Below are 19516 nucleotides of genomic sequence, written 5' to 3' on the forward strand. Positions count from 1 at the left end.
ACCTCTTGGGCCAACGCTTCAGCATATTTTTAAATGAGCCTCTTTCACATTTGGGTGTAATCAGCTGCCTCTGCACTGGGCCCTGAGGTAAGTGAGCCCTTTAAGAGCTGTTTCTCCCTTTTGCTATAGCTTTGTGGGTCTTGTGGACATGAGCCGCATTGGTTTTCAGTGCTGTGTGTTTTGGGGGATTATCTGTTCTGTGCAGATCTTAAAAGTGGGGGTACCCAATGTGGGGTTCAAACCCTTATCTCCTTGGGGAAAAGCGCTGGGTTTTGAGTTCCCTCCCAATTGTGGGTTGCAGCACAGGGGTGGGGTTTGTGGCTTGACTGTGTCTCAGCCTCTCCCACCTGCTTTGATGGTGTGCCAGACTTGGGCAATGTGTAGGAGTCGCCCAGCCAGTTGTTTAGGTTTTTTTCAGAGGAAATTGTTCCATATGTAACTATAGGTTCAAGTGTGTCTGTAGGAGGCGAGTTCAGGATCTTCCTAGGTCACCACCTTGAACCAGACCTTCAGTTTTTAAACTAATTACCAGTGGACCCTCCTGTCAGTTATTTGTGGTCTTGGGGATCCCTTGGTAACTTAACAAGAGACAAAAACCAATTTGGCTGGCCATAAGTTAGGAGATAATATTAATGTTCCTCTAGAAATATCAAAAAGCTACTCTGGAGTTGGCTAGTGCTGAGCCCCAAGCCCAGAATGTCTTAATGGAAATCCATCCTCTAACATACCACTCTTTCTGCCAGTTAATTTTAGATCTTCAGTACGACACCAGATTACATAATATGACAGAAGGTAGAAGGGAATTTGAAAAGGGAATTGGGTAAAGCAACCTGTTTAGTTTATTAAAAAAAACAAAACTTTTTTTTATAGTTTCCTCGTAAGCTTGAAGAATGTGGTTTCTCCCTTCTCTATGTCCAGATAAACAACAAAATTATATAAATCCTACACATCACTTAAGAGGAAGTCAAACTAAAAAAAAAAAAGTCCAACTAGGTCTTTAAGACCATGAAATTATGTATATTATCACTGGGTGATTCTAAGGCAATTTAATCAGTCAGGGTCCCAAAGTAGAATAATTAAAGATGGATTATTTAAAAAGAGACTATTTTCAAAGGAGTGGATGTGAGGGAAAACAGCAGTAGTGCTTTGACTCTGGTGCTAGTAGCAACTGACTTGTTACCAGAACCTAGAAGACAAGCGTTGTATAGAGGTAACTTTGAGGGGAACCTTTGGTAAAGGGATAGAGTCAGCCTGAGGTCAGCTCACAGGGAATGAGCCAGTGGGATAAGTATCCTGAATTCACTCTTTTCCCTTCCTATAATCTGCATATGAACACTCCTGACAGAAACAGAAACCAGAGGACCCAGGAACCCATTGATAAGGTTCTTACCAGTCAGCCTGCTAGGTCAGAGAGCCGGGGAGAGAAAGGTGTAAAGTGGGTCTAGAGTGGCAAAAAAGGATATCCAGTATGAAAATGATGTAGGCTGGGCAGCCTTACTAGGATTAGTCCTGGCCAGCTCTAGTCTGCAATAACACACAGCAATAATTGGACTTTTTTTTACCTAATTGTGAATTTAAAATTTTAATCATATGTGAAAAAAAGTCTTTTGAGCAACGAAGTAATTTTGTTGCTCAATTGTTGTGATAGCTGAACACATATATAATCATGAACATTATGTAAATTTTAAGGAGATTTTAGATGTTTGAATGGTGAACTTTTCCTGTTTTCAAAATGGAAGAAAGTAAAAGGTTATATGTGATTCAGGGATGGCCTGGAGGCATAGCATGATGGTATATGAGATACAGACATTTAAAAAGTTAGATGAGGACTTCCCTGTTGGCACAGTGGTTAAGAATCCGCCCTGCTATTGCGGGGTACACGGGTTCGAGCCCTCCTCCGGGAAGATCCCACCCACATGCCGCAGAGCAGCTGGGCCTGTGTGCTGCAACTACTGAGCCTGTGCTCTGGAGCCCACGAGCCACGACTGCTGAGCCCGTGTGCCACAACTACTGAAGCCGGCGCACCTAGACCCCGTGCTCCCCCGTGCACCACGGTAAGAAGCCGACATACCGCAATGAAGAGTAGCTCCCGCTCGCCACTAGAGAAAGCCCATGTGCAGCAACGAAGACCCAGCGCAGCCAAAAATAAAATAAAAAAATAGCGAATCATCTGAAGTTCTGATATGTGCTGTAGCTTGAATAATCCGTGAAGGCATTACGCTGAGTGAAATAAGCTGCACGTGAGGGGCGGGGGGGCAGTTGTGCAGGGAGACAAAAATATTGTATAGTTCCACTGGTGTAAGGAATTTAGGGTTGGGTGGACAAATTCAGAAGTGGAAAGTAGAGTGGAAGTTGCTGAGGGTTGGGAAGGAGGGTGGAATGGGGAGTTACTGCTTAGTGGGTGCAGGGTTTCTGCTTGAGGTGACGATGGGGTCTGGAATTGTGTGGCATCATGAGTGTGTTTGGCGCCACTGAATTGTACACTTAAAACTGCTTTAATGGAAGATTTAGGGAAATTGGAACCCTTGTGCATTGTTGGTGGGAATGTAAAATGGTGCAGCTGCTAAAGGAAACAGAATGGCATTTCCTCAGAAAATTTATAATTACTATATGGTCTGGCGATTCCACTTCTGGGTGTAGTCAGAAGAACTGAAAAAAGTAAGGTCTTGAAGAATAGCCCAAAGGTGGAGGCAACCCAAGTGTCCCTTGGCAGATGAATGGATAAACAAAAGTGTGGTATATACATACAATGGAATGTTTTATGGTGTGTGTGTATTCAGCCTTAAAAAGGAGGATATTCTGACACATGCTACAACTTGGATGAACTTTGAGGACATTATGCTAACAGAAGTCACAAAAAGAGACAGTCATAGAGACAAATTAGTATGGTGGTTGCTATGAGCTGGCAGGAAGCGGGGGATGGGGAGTTTAGTGGGTATAGAATTTTTTTTTTCAATTTTCAAACCAGAGTTTTAGAGGGCAGTTTTAATGCCTTTGAAAAAATGGTTAAAATGGTAAATTTTGCATTATGTATGTTTTACCACAATTTTTAAAAAATTAATCATCTGAAACTTTCTTTTAGATGATTTAAATGCTGGCATATTTACCAATATAGAATCATGCTGTGGATCGGTAATAGAGAGGGAAATTATAAACTGTTCATCTCCTGAGATTCCTGCAGAATTTAATGAACAGTTTAACACTAGGAAGAACAAGCAAGAACTAGTAAGTCATGATAACGGAGCCAACTTAGAAAAAGAAAACAGTTATAATGACCAGTGTAATCAGTTCACAAGAACAGAGAAACAAACAAAACATATGAAGAAGTGTCCTAAAAGGCCTGATTGGAATATAAATAAACCACTGAGACGGTATATTCCAGCATCAGAAAAGTACCCTAAACAGCTTCAAAAGCTGAGAGAAGAAAAAAGAGTAAGAAGGCAGATGGAACTGCTTCATTTGGTAGAAAGAAATAATCCTGGACACCTCTCTCAAAATAGAGTCACTTCACCAGATGTTCTTCATTCATCTCAAGAAACTGAACCAAGTTTCAGGTGGCAGCTAGTCAAAAAGGTAAAGCTCTTCTGTCTAGAAAAATATTTTAAAGCATGTATCGAAGTTTTTAGAATGAGTATACAGTTCCACACATGCATGTTTTGACAGGGCTATTCTGGGTGTGAATAAGAGTTCTAGAAATTTGCTGTAGTTTACAGCAGGGGTCAACAAACTATGGCCAATGGGCAAATCCATCGTGCTGCCTGCTTTTGCAAATAAAGTTTTTAGCAATACAGCCATGCTCATTTTTTTTTTAACCTATTGTCTGTGGCTGGCTTCATGCTGCAAGAAGAGTTTAGAGTAGTTGCAACAGAGACCACATGGCTCACAAAGCCAAGTGTTTACTATGTCCTTTACAGAAAAAGTTTACACTTAAACCCTGTATAGATTAATGCTATTCTTTATTCAGATACCCATTCAAAACTCTTGTTTATAGTCCATATAGACAGGATAATTTACAAGGTCAGGAATTACTGGATTGGTTTCTCTGACTCTGGAGAAGTACCAAGCCTCTCCTATCCTATTATCCAGTATGTGTTACTCAAATATTATCCTCAGATTATTTCAACAACCACTAAAAACATTTGTGGGGACGTATGGAAACACTGTTAACTCCTGTCTCTCCTGTCTATCATTTAGGAAGAAGAACCTCAGATAATTAATTCTTTCAACAAGGAAAGGTATGTTATGGATTCCGTAGCTACTTAGTGCTTTCTGTGTGATATAAAATACTTGCTCAAAATATAGGTGAGATCAAGCATGTATGCATGTCTGTGAAGACAGTAACAGGAAAGTTTGTGACTTCAGGTGAATAGAGGTTTAAGGGAAAGGGTGTCTGGCATTTTACCTAGAATTTGAAGGTCCAAATTGGACTGGACCTAGGCATCCTAAGCAGGAATGTGGGTGATATTTTGTTATCTTCAGACTTTAACAGTTTTGATTTTCCAGATATGCCAGCAGTGGAATAGACGTTCTGCTTGGATTGAGGGGGTAGGGAATAAATGACTGGTAGGGATAATGAGAAATTAACCAGTGGGAGATTTTAAATTGTTAGAATTTTTATTCTCTACTTTTGTGCACAAACCAGCTGGTTTAAGCTGTCTCTGAATATGGCTCTAATAGCAAGTTTAGTTTTAGGCGGTAAGTATATTATTTTATAGTGAATTATCTAAGGAGAAACATTAGGTTTAAATTAACTCAGGTAGTGTTGATCCTCAGAAGCTAGTAAATTTCTCCCTGTTCTAGCATATATATAATCCTCAGCAAGTACTAGTAAACCCCAAATTAATCCCATTTTGTTGCCCTGTTTTAGGAAATGGTATCATAGAACTCAAGCCTCTTACATATAGTGTTCCTAAAGGTGTTATAGGTACATTTAGAATAAATTGAAATGTGATTGAAGAATAGAATATGCTTAATCTAAAATAAAATAGTTTCTCATTCATGCTTTTTAAGAAGTCCCTTATTGTGCTTTTTGGAAAAATACAGGTCTCAATCACCACCAGTTCTGGCAGTGAAAAACAGAACGCAGCAAACTCAGACACTAAAAAACAGTACTTATGAAAGAGAGGATCTGATCTCAGGAGACAGTCAAACAGAATTATCACCTGGGTTTTCTGAACCATTTCATTTTATTCCCTATGTCCGAACCAATGAGATCTATTACCTTGATCCAGATGCACCACTGTCTAGGCCTTTAACCCAGGATCCTCAGTACCAAAATCTACATGGTAAGTAAATATAAGTGTACCCCCCCCCCAATTAAAAATCCAAATTGCCCCAAGAGAGGTAGAAAAAAATTTCTCTTTTGGAGTCAATTATTAAAATTTTTATTGAATATTTATTACTTAAATTCTACTTGGTGCTTTCCTAGGATATAAATTTATTAATGAATCCATAGAATGTTATAGCATAGGGCTATTTCATATTATAAATGTATTTGAATTTTTGTCATTTTTATCTGGCTTCAGACTGTGACCAAGAACAGCTTTTTGACCATCTCAGGGACCCACTTCTTAATCCTAACTTGGTGAAAAACAGGGATCGACAGCAAGCAATCCTTAAGGGACTGTCAGAACTGAGACAGGTATGAGCTCTTCCAAAGTTTGGATGTGACCATTTTCTGGTGGAGGGCTGTGTTTTACCAGTTTTACTAAACATCGTTGGTTACACGACTTATGTGACTTCACCACATGTCAGTTTAATGTACAGGTGCTGATTCTTTTTAAAAAAACACAACTTTCTATTTCTTTCACATTGCCATCTCTAAGACTGTTTCTTTCCAGCATGAAATCATGAGACATTTTGAATATTAAGACAACTTTATTTAATGAAAAAAGGCATACATTTGAAATGGCAAAGCATGATCAATAAGGCCCTAAAACCAAAGGCAGAAAATAAATACAGTTATGCTTTAATTCTTAGTAATGCAGTTCACATTTTTTTAAATGAACGTGTTGGCCGTGTTTGGAATAGAACTTGACACAAGTCCCGAAGAGTAATATAATGTGAAATTACAGGTATAATCTTACCAGACTACTTTTTCTCCCAGACCAATTTTGACTCATTATCTGCTCAGATAAAAATAAAATCAGGTAACACATCCAATATTTAAGGCTATAACTGTTCTCTACCAGCTGGCCTTAAAAAAAAAAAAAAAAAACACCTGTCCCTGTGCTTAAAAAAAAAAAAAAGACTTGCAAAACTGGTTTTGCGATTAGCTTTGATTCACAGTATACTTTGTGTATTTGGGGAAAATAAACTGTAGTTTTAGGATTACCCTTTTCCATGTCCAGTCATTTATGAATGCCTCCTGCATTTCAAATTGTTGATCTATAGGACTAGAAAATCACCCCCACTAACCCAGGATTATAAAGTGTCCCTTAGTTTTTTAAATGCTGTAGCTTTGGTTACATGTGGATTGAATTTTGTTAACTCAAGCTTGGTAATTCACACAGTGAAGATTTTACTTAAACCTCTTTTTAAAGTGACAAGGTATATTCTAGCTTAGTAGAGACAGAAGTTGTAGCTTAAGAGAAAGGAATGTGATGTATACACCTTAGTGACCATATCTTACTTCAGCAGGGCCTTGTACTAACTAGCCACTAAGGTTAATGCAGTCAAGATAAACACTGGATGGTTAAAGGGAGACTTATGACCATTTTAAGAGCATTTAGGGAAAAGGAAAGAGGTGGTGTTCAGCCCCACAGTTAGGAGACATGGTTTTAAGAAAGGTCATTTCTATTGGTTGTATGGCTAAAAATATAATCTTACAAATGTGTGATAGCTGCACAGTATCCAAGTGAGAAAGTCTGGTGTAAAAATTGAAAATTCTTGAGTTGAACATGACAAAGTAACTGAGCGTAATACGTGTTTTCAAAGTAAATATAGTTCTGTATTAACAAGAGAGAAAGGTAAAATAGGAATAATTTGCCCGTCTGCTGCACACCGTACTAACATATCAATACGATTTCAGGGCCTTCTCCAGAAGCAAAGAGAGTTGGAAACTAATCTCATGCCTTTAGCTGCAAATCAAGAAGAGAATTTTAGTTCTTCGTTTTAAATGTAGAAAATCAAATCCTTTACATTTGATTTGTCTTCCAAATTATGAAATGTGAGATTGGTTGTTGCTTAACTGTATTTATCAAATAGCCTAGATTTCTTTTTAAAATGCTTATTTAAAACTTGTACATTATGTAGTAAAGTATGTGTGTATATATATTTTTTAAAAAACAATAAAACAAGACACTTGTAAAAAAGTAGTAAAAAAAAAAAATTTTTTTTCTGCTCATCACAATGTGGGTATTGAGGTATTGATCTACTTACCTTAACACAGTCTGGAGTTTACAGTGTTCTTCCACACTTTTTACATGTAGCTTATTAAAATATCACTTAGATATTTTGCTCTATAAAAAGATTTTAAAGAGTAGAACTCAAAGTTCTTTGGAGGTGCCAAAGGAAGGTCTGACATACTTACTTTTTACTAAAATAGCCCAGATTCAGTTTAGGCTTACATGGAAATTTTTTTAAGTCCTTTTTTTAATGACTTCTTTTATTGTAGAAACTACAGTTTTCAAAAACATTTACAAGTTTGTATTAGTAATGGAGAGGCAGTTATTAGCAATACATGTGGATTTAAAATTTATCTTCACCATGTACTTTTATCTGTGAATTTAAAAAGTTAGCTTTAGTATATAGCACTTAAGTGCTTACCACCTGAAAAATATACTTACATTTTTCTAACAATTTTAAAATCTACAGCAAAGTTTATTTCAAATTGTTTAATGCCTTTAATAACCAAATTCAGTTTCATATTTCAAAAGATAAGATAGGTTTTTGTTTAAGGACCACACAAGCACTGAAAATTGTAATTATCAAATATTCTCAAAGGTTGACCAAAATTTTAGCAACAGGTGATTTTACATGGTTGTCTAAAAATAAAAAATAATGCTGCCTGGTGTTAAGTCCTAAGTCCCATATGGTACATAGTTTTATCATCTAAATGAAATGGCTTTGTTCAATAAATCTTGAGGTATTGAGCCAAAATCGTGTAAATATTAACATCACTGGCTTATACCTTTGTAAAAGCACTATACAAAAAGCTTAAAATAAATGCATTAGTTGATATTTCAGCAAAAGTAGCAAATGCATCAGTTGATATATCATTTCAGCAAAAGTAGCTGGGATCATTGACATTAGAGGGGAAAAAATGTAAAGCCATTGTTCACTATCCTTTTGCAACTATCTAGTTTTACATATAAAACAGGCTTCAATTTGAAGCCAAAGTACAGATGACATAAGTGTAAAACTTAAAAGTGCCAATATGAGATAATTCAAGTACAATATGTTAAAAATATATATTTATTTCAATTTTCAGATGCTTCAACTGTTACAGGCCATCATGATTTAAATAAGAGGAAAAAAACATTTGCGAAAGGAAAAGAAACCTTTTGTTTAGAGAATGAAATATAAATTGTGAATTCACTTTTAAGAAACAGAAAAAGTCCATAACAACCTACTTAAAAAAAAAAAAGTTTCTGTAATTATTTCTCTTTTGAAAACGGCCTGGAAGTATCACTTTTCCACCAACTTAATGGAGATTTCTCTCTATCCAAGTTTTGAGTATAAGCAGATAAAAAGTAATTTTCACTTTCTTCAGACTGACTTGATGAAAGGGCATATGGTGTCCCCAAAAATGTCTGATGAGTGAGAACATTAAAATGACTAAACTGATGGGACATATTTAATTGACTGTGATAAACCTGAAAGTTGCTATATGAATCCTGTTCAGCTGAATTACTGTTCTCTCCTTCAGAGCATACTATATCAATAGAAGCTCTCTCTTCAGAATCAATTTCATAAGTCTTCTCTTCTAATAAACTTTTTTGCAAGTCAAGAGACGATTGCAACTCAATTTGAATATTCTTTTTTTGATCTGTTCCACGTGATCCTTTGGTCTCTTTCTCCAACATTTCTGAATGAAAATTGCTGCATACTTCTATTTTTGAGATTTCATCCCCTGAATCCAGAGACATATCCTCTTCGTCCTTTTCATCGTTTTCTAAAAGAGCTACATTTAAAAAACAAAAAGTCCTCCTCTATTGAAATACACAATTTGTTTAAGTTTTAAAATTATACACTACTCACACAATATAATGCGTCAGGGTCTGCAAGTCCACAATCCCTTAAAGCTTGGTCTTCTGCCACAAGTTCACTTAGTCACAACACTCACACTAGGTGTGAATGTCCAGATAATCCGATGCTAAAAGCTTCTGCGAAATGTGTTCACGTTTAATGTTGGGAAATCCCAACTCCCAGCTCCAAAGGGGTTAATGTCAAAACAGCATCTAAAGTTATACGGTAATTCAGTATTCGACAAGACAAATATAAAATAAAAATTCTGACATCTAGCTTCACTGGGTTACTACTAAACTGGTTAGCTGTATCAAATGTTCGAACATCTCTGCTTTTCCTCAAAAACAAAAGTACATCTTTCATTTTACATAAAACCTGGAACCAAAGCAAAGGCCATCTCACAAAAGACTAAAGCTATGGATATCTCTACTACCTTGTAATTAAACTGCTTTAATTCACAACAGAAGCCAATAAAGCTTACATACCCTCAAAAAGAAAATGCCTACTCTATAGTATGCAGTCTACATTAACTCAAACAGCTTATACTGACTATAGTATAATAAATGAGCAGATTTTGTGTATGCTAAGTAAAAGAATGATAAATGCCTTGAAACACTTCCCCTGAAGCTGAGTTTACACTGAGGTGAGCAGTTTCAAAATTAGCATTTCATTATATGAAATCAAAGCAAAACCATTCTTTTTCTGTCTGCCTTAAAGAAAATGAAAACTACTGAAAAGTTACCTGACTGCGACTCAAGATTCTCATTAGCACCAAGCAAAGGAAGGTTTTCTTCTGTGATTGAGTTGTGATAGCCCACAAGATTTTTAAAGTTTTGCATAAAGTCTTCAGCAGTCGCAACCACTATTCCATTATCGGTATAACTGGAAAGCATCTTGATACTCTTTTCTAAATTGAAAAAAAAAAAAAAGTTGAGTATAAAACACTTGCAAATATAAAATGATAATGCCTGCGTCCAGCCCTCCAAAATCCTTTCCTCCACATTTTCAGAAACACCCAACACAGCCCCACAAAATCCTTTCATACACATTCCTGTATTCACAGTAGAAAGCTTAAGAGCACTCTCGTTACCTGTTAAAAAGACTATGTGTCGTTGCTGTATGTTTTGAGCCTGAAGTCTGATAAGGCAATCCAATTCTGGAGCATTTCGAGTTTGTGAATCACAGTTGTGGTATGACAAAATTTCAACCAGATGTTTCTTCTGATAGACATTCAGAAGGGTCAAGAGACTCAGAGCTTTAGCATTCAATCTGTGAAATTAAGTAGTTCAGTATCTGTATCTGCATTTCTAAAATTTAGTATGGACGTTTTCACTTGAAATTAAAGCCATAATTTCTCAATTGAGGCAACTAACGACAACTGCACTGCTTAGCTCACTGCCTGATGTACAGGTGCTTCTTAGTAGAGGGAAAGCAGGAATTGTGCAATCCACTGGTAACTCCAGGGGCTTTCTCTCGGTACAAAGCCTGAGGGCCAGCTATTCAGACAAAAATCTCAACTTATTACTTACTAAATAAATTACACTTCTCTTCAGCTTCACTAATTTAGAACTATAATGAAGGGTGTAAAAGGACAAAAAAATATAAATCCTTCCTTCAAAAAATAACATGGCTCTGAGCTATTTCTATACTTCCAGATGCAAGGCAACATGTGGTAAAGGCAACATGTGGTAGAAATTACGGGCTATTGTCAGGAAGATGGCAACATGTGGTAGAAATTACGGGCTATTGTCAGGAAGATGACGGTACTAATTTGTACAAGTTATACCTCCGGGCCTCAGTATTGCTATCTGTTATATAAAAATAAGACTTCCCCAATGCTTACTTCACATGATTTGAAGATAAAACAAGTTTTTAAAAAATGAAATAAAAAGTTAAATAATTTAAAATTACTAAAGCCTGAATTTCCCTAAGTGTGTCCAATGGAATATCAATAGGTATTAGAAGAAAAAAATGTTTTGTGGTCTAGGTTTCAGAAATGCTGACTGACAAAATGTAAAACAGGATCCTTAACTACAAAGTTTCTCAGATCTTCAAATGTGTAAATAAGTACATTATATGGACTCTAGTAGTAGGATATAGTATCCCAAACTCATCTGATTACAACAGTCATTTGCAGAGCCTCTCAAGGGACTAGTGCTCCAAGAATCACGTTTTGAGAAGTGACTTCTGGGCATGTTAGAAATCACTTATTACATAAATGAATGTCCTAATCACAGATCCCTTTATCATGTCAAGATTAATCCTTGTCTCATATGTGTAATATTATTAGATTAACAATTAGGAGAGGGCCTGATCTACTTGGCATGTACAGTTCCATAAAAAAATAAAGAATGCTGATTATCCCGTTTTGATGATTATTCTAAACCCAAGTGGTAAAGTTTAAGCCAATTTTATCTCTGTACATAACTAGAACTTCAACAAACCTCTACATAAACTATCATTTTCAAACAGGCTAGAATAATTCAGCATCTACATTCCCTTACGGCTGGCGAAAGACATCTGTGAAAACTGAGCAGCATCTATAATTTACAAACATAAAAAATAGCAAAATTCTGTGAACACAATGTTAAAATCAACAACCAATATATAGTTATTTTTCAAACCTTACCTGCCCAGTTCCTTTAGTTTTTTCTGAAATTTACAGTGGACTTTCCATTGCCATTTTCCTTCTGGAGTACTAAGTTCTTCGAGGAATGTCAAAAAATTTTTAAGGTTCTCTGTTAGAGATAATGAAGTTCATTTTAAATTCAATAAACAAGTCACCCACTCCACAACTGAATTAAGGAAGAAGTGTTTGTTGATATCATGTAGAACAGATACTTTCCTATGTAGTATTTTCTTTCTCTTTTTTCTCCTCTAAGGGAGACAGATCTATACATCCTCTTTGAGATCTAAGAACATAACATCTACACACAAAAAAACAACATGTTGATAACAATAACAAACCAAAAGTAATCCAAGGGAAGTAGGTACAGAGAGCCCTGCTTTATACCAGACTTAAGAGGAAATTATTCGTAAAGAGTAAAAGAATGGGAAAGAAATCTGAGATAATAAAAGCTCAAAAAATGATGGAAATGTACTAGTTATCTGCAACTGGCAGAATGGACAATGCATTAAAGTATGAGTGAGTCACTAATGAGAAAAACCTAGAAAAGACATAAGTTACATGCTTAAAAGAATAAATAAATCTTACCAATTGTGATTACTTCTGGATTTAGAATGGATTCATCAGAAACGATAAAACCTCCAGATACAAATAACTCATTGTATGTATGATTTTTAACATCATCCAAACTATCAACACCAGCAAAACTAACACAAGGAAGCTTCTTTAAAGTCACCAAGCCAGGTACCTATTTAAATACCAAAATAAAAATAGAAATAAGGACAGACAGACCCAAGTGTGAAGTAACCTACATTAGATGTACTATGGCTCACCTATATTAGTGTGTTGTCTCTGCAAAGTCAAGCACAAAAACAATATTTCCAACATTATTTCTAAATATACAAACCAACATTTATGTACTGGGCATCTACCTTGAACAGAACTCTCTAAGGAAGAGGCACTTAACAAGAGACCTGGAAACACAGAATGACAAATGCTAACTTGCCTGGCCCTGTGAGTACAGTCCGAATTCAAATGAGGCAGCAGCCTACGGACTGAAACAGTCAGGAAAGACTTCAAAGAGCAGTAGGACTTGAGACAGTCTCCTAAGACTAGACGGGGTACCTCCAAACCCAAGGGAAAGGGGGACTGCTTCAGCAAAGAGGGGGTACAGACAGGTTTTACCTAGGACATACAAATAAAGGTGATAACAATATAAAGAGAGTCAGCAGACCCAATGGCATTCAAGGAGTCAGTATTCTTAGTCTTGACCATTTAAGCGATAGGTAAGATCTGTGATATGCCACAATTTAAAATTTTGTAGAGGTATAAATATGAATCTCATGAGCTGATTCACAGAGGGTAGTTTAGGTCTCAAGTCCTAAACCTCCCAACCTCAAAGTTTTATCTCCTTTAAAGCTTATGAGGATATTTTAAAAACAAACAGCTTTAGTCTCAAAGATAGTAGGGATTTTTTACAACCAAAATAAGCAAAGAATTCAGCTTAATAGTCTACCTTGTGAATGAAACCTGCAATGTCTTCATTTTGGATAATAATCAATAGTTTATCTAATTTTGATCTTCTTTCCAAAAACTGTTCTGGATGACACTCTGTATTGCCTAATTTGATAAGATATTCCTGTTAAAGAAAAAAAACTAAATCAACATTTAAAAGCTTTTTTGCAAACATCCATTTAACACGAGAAATGCAAGATAAAGTAGTTACGTTTAACTACTACTAGACCACTAATAATGATGCCCTTACACTAGGAACCTCAGAGATCAAGTCCACTCTTAGAGAAGACTCTGAAGCTCAGACCTTAACTGGTCACAATCACAATGTTACGACACTATGCAGTCAAAGCCAAGTAAATGCTAGCTTGGGGTAACAGAACCAGAAAAGCAATGGATTAGCCCAGGTTCTTAACTCTTATTACTTATTCTGGGCAATCCAGAGCTCAGTCATTAACCACTCTCTCACTCCCATTTTCCTTTCCTTTTGAAGCAGGCCCTTGATTCTCTGCAGCAGTGTTACCGGTATACTCCTTCAGAGTTAAAAAGCACTTTTATGACTACTGTAGTTCCTTTAACTCACAACAGCCCCAGGATCATTCATACAGAGCTTCAGTATGTACAACGTTACTTACATATTAATTAGCCATGCCTGTCAAGTTTACATCTTCAAACAAAACACTCTCCCATCTAACACATCCTTCCATGCTGCTGACACGGTACTACCTTTCAAAGGACACAAGAGAGCCAGTCCCAGCAGAATTCTCTTTGCTTGCTGGGGGAATCCTGAACTCTGAAGCAAACTGCAGGATTCTGAAGGTCACATTCCTCATTTCACAGATACAGGAGCAGATTAATTTTCTCAAGGTTGGCACGCTGGTTAGATAACCATAAATCTAAACCAAGGTTGCCTCACAATCAGTCTTTCAAGAGCTGTCTACAAGTGTCACACCCAAAGAGGATACTTCTATGTAGCCCTAAAGAAGCATCTTCTACAGTGTTTGATTTTGCTCTAACTTCTAAAGCCTCTGGGCAAATCTCAGAGCAGTTTACAATCAGGTTATGAAAAAGTAAATTATTGTCTGATAGGCCTGCTTGTAATTTTTGGTCTTTTTACATTAAGAAATTTTAAATGCAAGTTTGTGTTAAATAAGACACTTTAACTCATAAAGTAACTAATCAATTTGACTCCAGAAATATTTAGGAAGTTTAAAATTTTATTCATGAAGTCCTGTACTATACTGTAACATTTCTGCTAGAAAATTTCCAATGGATATTGAATAAAAGAATTAAAAGTGCTGATCTGATTTCCTATCATATTTATAAAACACACAGCATCCTTTTCTTCTTCTACATAAAATAAATAGCAGAAATATGATTTATTCTAAGCCAGAATGGATTAAAAGCACCATTCGTAAGTAAACACATTTCCCACAAGTGTGTTACAATCAATTTCTAAAATGCAATGGGAGGAGATGGAGTAATGGTGAGCACACTGGGAACTGTGCCCAACCCACTCTCTCATCTAGCCCTACACCACCATGTAGCTATGCCCCAAAGAGCTGGAAACATGTTGCTGGGGGTGGAAGAATGTTGAGAAGCTCAATGTTCAATCATACAGGGCAAAAATGCAACCAAAAAATTCCTGGTAAATCTGGTTTCATCTTCCCAAGAAACTACAGGGAATTGGTAAAGGCAGCACACTGAGCACTCTGTTGCCCCCATTTCCATGCTCTTCACATTCTCATCAACACATCACATGAAACATGCTGACGTCAAAGAGATCCTCAAACTGACAAAAGGCTGAGGACATGTCAAAGCATGGAGTTTCTGGGCCACTCTGGCTATACGCCACTTATTTATAGTCCCCTCTGCTTCCTCTAACTAAAAAAGCAGAAACTTATCATGGTAAGTAAATTCCATAAATAGGAGCAGGCATTTATTTTAAAAACTAGGGCATTCCCGGGCTTCCCTGGTGGCGCAGTGGTTGAGAGAGTCCGCCTGCCGATGCAGGGGACGCGGGTTTCTGCCCCGGTCCGGGAAGATCCCACATGCCGCGGAGCGGCTAGGCCCGTGAGCCATGGCCGCTGGCCCTGCACGTCCGGAGCCTGTGCTCCGCAACGGGAGAGGCCACAACAGTGAGAAGCCTGCATACCGCAAAAAAAACCCCACAAAACAAAAAAAACCAAGGCATTCCCTTAAGGAATTAAAATGCTATACAGTTTAGTGAATACTAATTGGCAACATTAAACCACTAATTGTCCCATGTGTTATAAATTACATATCTATTGTTACAGATTTTACATACCTCTCTCTATGTGTGTATTTTTTTAAACCAAATGCCTGAAACGCCAGTCTACTCCATAGCTTCAGTACAAAACACATACCTTGCAAGGAGGAATCTTTCATGACTGGGGAAGTGTTTCAGGATCACCATGTTTTTTGATAATAAGGGCTATTGGGAAACCTGGCATGACCAGGGCATCAAGAAATGCCAAAAGATATCATCATTAGGTCATCCTGGACAGTTTTATTTTTCTACCTGATTGATAAAACCCCCTGAGGTAAACACTGACAACTTCATTTCTCTGCATCTTTCCCTCCCCTTTGTTAAAAACCCAGTAAGAAACATTGAAAATCTTTAAATCAACAATTTAAAGGTATCTGCAATATGTATACAACTGGTCTTTAAAATGACACTATGCAAAACAAGATTAAAAATTCTAAGACATTTAGATCACCAGTTGAAATTCAGTTGAAACTTACTAGGCTTTTATTCCACTCTGCATCAAATTATGAAAATAATATGGTCAACACCTAAAAACAAAAATCCATTTTATAGAGCTCAGACCCAACAAGAGAAGTTTAGACAGCATTACAATTACCTTCTCATTTAGTTACCTTTATTTCTTTACAGAGCACACTCTCCTCTTCTTCATGAATATAAAATTTCACAGTATTTTTCTGGACATCTTTCATGATTTTAACCAAACTGTTAAATACTTCAGGTTCTAACTGGCTTATAAAGTTTGAAAGAGCTGGTTGGGCAGAAATGTTTACATCACTGGGTGATTTTGTTTCTTTTTCTACTGGTTCCCGGGCAGTATGATCAGAAGTCACCACTGGCTCTGTGGCATGGTGTGGCTGGTTCACTTCTGCTTCAGTTAAACCCGAAGCCGAAGAGGAAGGCTGCTCATTAGAGTTGGTGTCTTTCAGAGGATCACTACCAAGTGGCTCAAGGAGGTGTTTATTGTTGAAGTCGCTTGAGGAAACTGGTATGACATGCCTTCCCAGAGGGCTCAATGCTATCTTAGTACCAGAATCATTAGGACTGACTGCTGGCAAATTCCCACCCTTGGCTGATGCTTTGATAACAGTATTTAGTTTCTCATGCAAGCCATCTACAAACTCCTGTACAGCAGCTTTGGAAGTCTTAGAATATATGAACTCAGAAAGCCGTTTCATCTTCTCTTGTGTTGAAAAGGTAGGTGTGGAAATTCTGCTGACATATGAAACATTCTTCTGCTTCAGAATCTCTTCTATCTTCCTAGAAAAGAGACTGTACTCTCCTAACACTGTCCTTTCTGTGGTTTCACTCATTGCAGGCGGTTCTGCTGCTGGCACACACTGCTCCTCCACTGTCACCACCTGACCTGTCAACACGTCATCCTCAGTGGTGCCCTTTAGTGTGTCTGTAAATGGAGAGGATGGAAACTGATAATCAGAACTTCTCTGTCTACTTATTACCCGGGGGTCGTTAGGAAAGGCCTCCTGTGGTGGCAGACACACCAGTTGTTCTTCTGGTGATTTCATACCTATATGGGAAGAGTTTATTATTACAAAAGCAATCCAAAATAATAACATCTGAAAATACAAACTAACAAAGAAAAAAAATGCCAGGTCAAGTATATATTTAGAACAAACTATGCATTGGAAGGTAGAATAAAAACCTCAGATAATGGTGTGAACCTATTTCCTATGTGCCCTACTTATTTATGGCTGGTCTTTGTATTTCAGTAGCTAGAGTGGCAAGTCTGAATGTTACTTTCTTTGATTCCTTTTGAAGTATTCAAACAAGGGCCAATTTAACATCAATACAAATTAAGTCACTTGTTTATTTCTGCTTCCCTACCTTTCTGCAGATCTGACTTTAACAGACATGCTTTAAGCAGAATAGTCAGTTTCAACAGCTTGCTCAACCCCTATATTCTTTGCCAAGTAATGTCCACTAAGGTAATACCCCCTTAATAGGAAAATTTTGAGTGTAAGGCAACTGAAAGAATGCCAAGCTGAAATGCTGTGGGAATAAGTCATCAAGTTAAGAGTTGCATTCAGGATCTAGGATAATTAATTTTATCTGTTTTCAGATTTGCTCTTACATATGGGGTTGCTTAGTGGATTTGCTACAATGTTAGGGACTTCAATTTATCAGGAAAAGAAAGTCTCAGTCATATAGGAAGAGAACATAATTTCATAGCTGCATTAACAGTAATACTTTTGATAGCACTTTTGTTCAGTATTTTTATTTTGTTTGGAAATCATTCCAAGAGAAATCATAATAGCTATTTACCCCATATGAGATGAAGACATCATCAAGCTAGCTGATGCTAATGAAAGTACGATAACCCGTGATCCTTGACAACTAGCTCAATCCGTAAGAACGTACTTTTTTCCACTCACAAATCCTAAATTCAAACACATATGTTCTTGAAACTACATTTCAAAACAGGAACCCTAAATCCCTTTTTAAAAAACATGGGGAAAATACATTTAACAGAAATTTATAGTAATACTTTATTTCACAAAAAAACAAACTTTTCATTATTTTTCCCTACAAGTTCATATTATACAATTTTATCCTTTAAAAAAGTACTAATTTTTCTTAAATCTTAGCCAACATTCCCTAACAAATTGCTGTTGTAGTATATAAAATGTTACCTCTAGATCAGAAAGTCCACACATAGGTATAGTTTTCAAAACTATAGTACTTTTAAGGTATAGTGAACTCCCTATTCAAGTCTGCACCCAGGTATAGCAGTGTAACCCCTCTCTACAAAAAATTCAGTTTTGATTTTCCCTACACTCACACTTTTCCAAAGGTTTAAACAGCCTAAGCAGCATTTAGGTTATAACATTTTTCTACCAACCCCAGCGGTTACCATGAACCACTGCACCCATTAAGTACTGCAAAGGCACCTGTCAGCATGGTAAGACCGTACAGTAGGTCTGTAGGTCAAAGAAGAGAAGGGGAGCAAAATATCCAATGTACCAGGGTAAGAATTACAACTGTATAAAATTGATAAACCAGAAAATTCAACTTCCATAAAATAATTCAGAAATACTGAATGCCCTTCGTAAATCTGCAACATGGGGTTTAGTGCACATGTGAAATGTCAGCATGAGTACATAAGAAATCTGTAACAGGGAACTCCCTGGCGGTCCAGTGGTTGGGACTTGGCGCTCTTACTGCTGGAGCTCAAGTTCAATCCCTGGTCGGGGAACTAATATCCTGCAAGTTGTGCAGCGTGGCCAAAAAAAAAAACACCACCACGAAAAAAATAAAATCTGTAACAGAGGTTGATCAATGGGGTGAAACTAAGTGTCTGGCCTAGGGGTGGAAGACTTATTTTTTGAAGTAGTTTTGTATTTCTTGAATTATGTACCATGTCAAATATCTGATTTATTCAGATAAAATGTCTTACTTGCATCTTGTAAAACAAATGAGTTGGGAAGGACCACGTGTAATTTTAAAACTTCTGAGTGGTTTGTTATTAAAAATACTTGAATACATTCTCCCAAATATCTCAGCTATAGTTGAGACCAATAAAGTTATTCCTAAATTTTTTTTTCTAAAAAAATTTTTTTTTTAAGTAACTGCACCATGAGGCATGCGGGATCTTAGTTCCCCAACCAGGGATCGAACCCGTGCCCCCTGCAGTGGAAGTGTGGAGTCTTAACCACTGGACCACCAGGGAAGTCTCCCAGTAAGCTTATTCCTGAAGGGCTACAGATAAAGGAAATGTTTTTAAGCTGAAATATAACTTAAATCAACATGGGAAATTTTCCATATTAAAAAACTCTAAACCAAATCCCTTTTGAAAATGCAAATGATCACCATCTAATTTTACTTTGTACAGATTTCTCCCATATAATTTTTATTATTAAGATAGACAACTTTATTATTTTTAA

The 19516-nt window shown here is 36.9% G+C and overlaps 2 protein-coding genes across 16 annotated transcripts in view; one reads left to right on the top strand and one right to left on the bottom strand.

The window, feature by feature from the left end:
- Positions 1–8950, top strand: part of CCDC66 (coiled-coil domain containing 66) — a 54649-nt gene extending 45699 nt beyond the window's left edge. For 8 of the 9 annotated variants that reach the window (XM_067754821.1, XM_067754823.1, XM_067754822.1 and 5 more), the window contains 5 exons: positions 3083–3573; positions 4195–4235; positions 5044–5285; positions 5526–5641; positions 7031–7341. In XM_067754821.1, coding sequence (XP_067610922.1) covers positions 3083–3573; positions 4195–4235; positions 5044–5285; positions 5526–5641; positions 7031–7117 — 977 coding nt within the window. In that variant the 3' untranslated portion in view covers positions 7118–7341. Of the gene's footprint in view, positions 1–3082; positions 3574–4194; positions 4236–5043; positions 5286–5525; positions 5642–7030; positions 7342–8431 lie in introns of those variants that run through there. The other variant, XM_067754825.1, reaches the window with a different exon arrangement.
- Positions 8398–19516, bottom strand: part of TASOR (transcription activation suppressor) — a 49337-nt gene continuing 38218 nt past the window's right edge. For 2 of the 7 annotated variants that reach the window (XM_067754817.1, XM_067754815.1), the window contains 7 exons: positions 16229–17019; positions 13332–13454; positions 12404–12563; positions 11819–11927; positions 10280–10458; positions 9932–10096; positions 8398–9124 (listed from right to left, as the gene is read on the bottom strand). In XM_067754817.1, coding sequence (XP_067610918.1) covers positions 8598–9124; positions 9932–10096; positions 10280–10458; positions 11819–11927; positions 12404–12563; positions 13332–13454; positions 16229–17019 — 2054 coding nt within the window. In that variant the 3' untranslated portion in view covers positions 8398–8597. Of the gene's footprint in view, positions 9125–9261; positions 9402–9931; positions 10097–10279; positions 10459–11818; positions 11928–12403; positions 12564–13331; positions 13455–16228; positions 17143–19516 lie in introns of those variants that run through there. The other 5 variants (XM_067754814.1, XM_067754813.1, XM_067754820.1 and 2 more) reach the window with 3 other exon arrangements.

The sequence above is a fragment of the Pseudorca crassidens genome, chromosome 10, assembly GCF_039906515.1.
Source record: "Pseudorca crassidens isolate mPseCra1 chromosome 10, mPseCra1.hap1, whole genome shotgun sequence".
Taxonomy (NCBI): Eukaryota; Metazoa; Chordata; class Mammalia; order Artiodactyla; family Delphinidae; genus Pseudorca; species Pseudorca crassidens.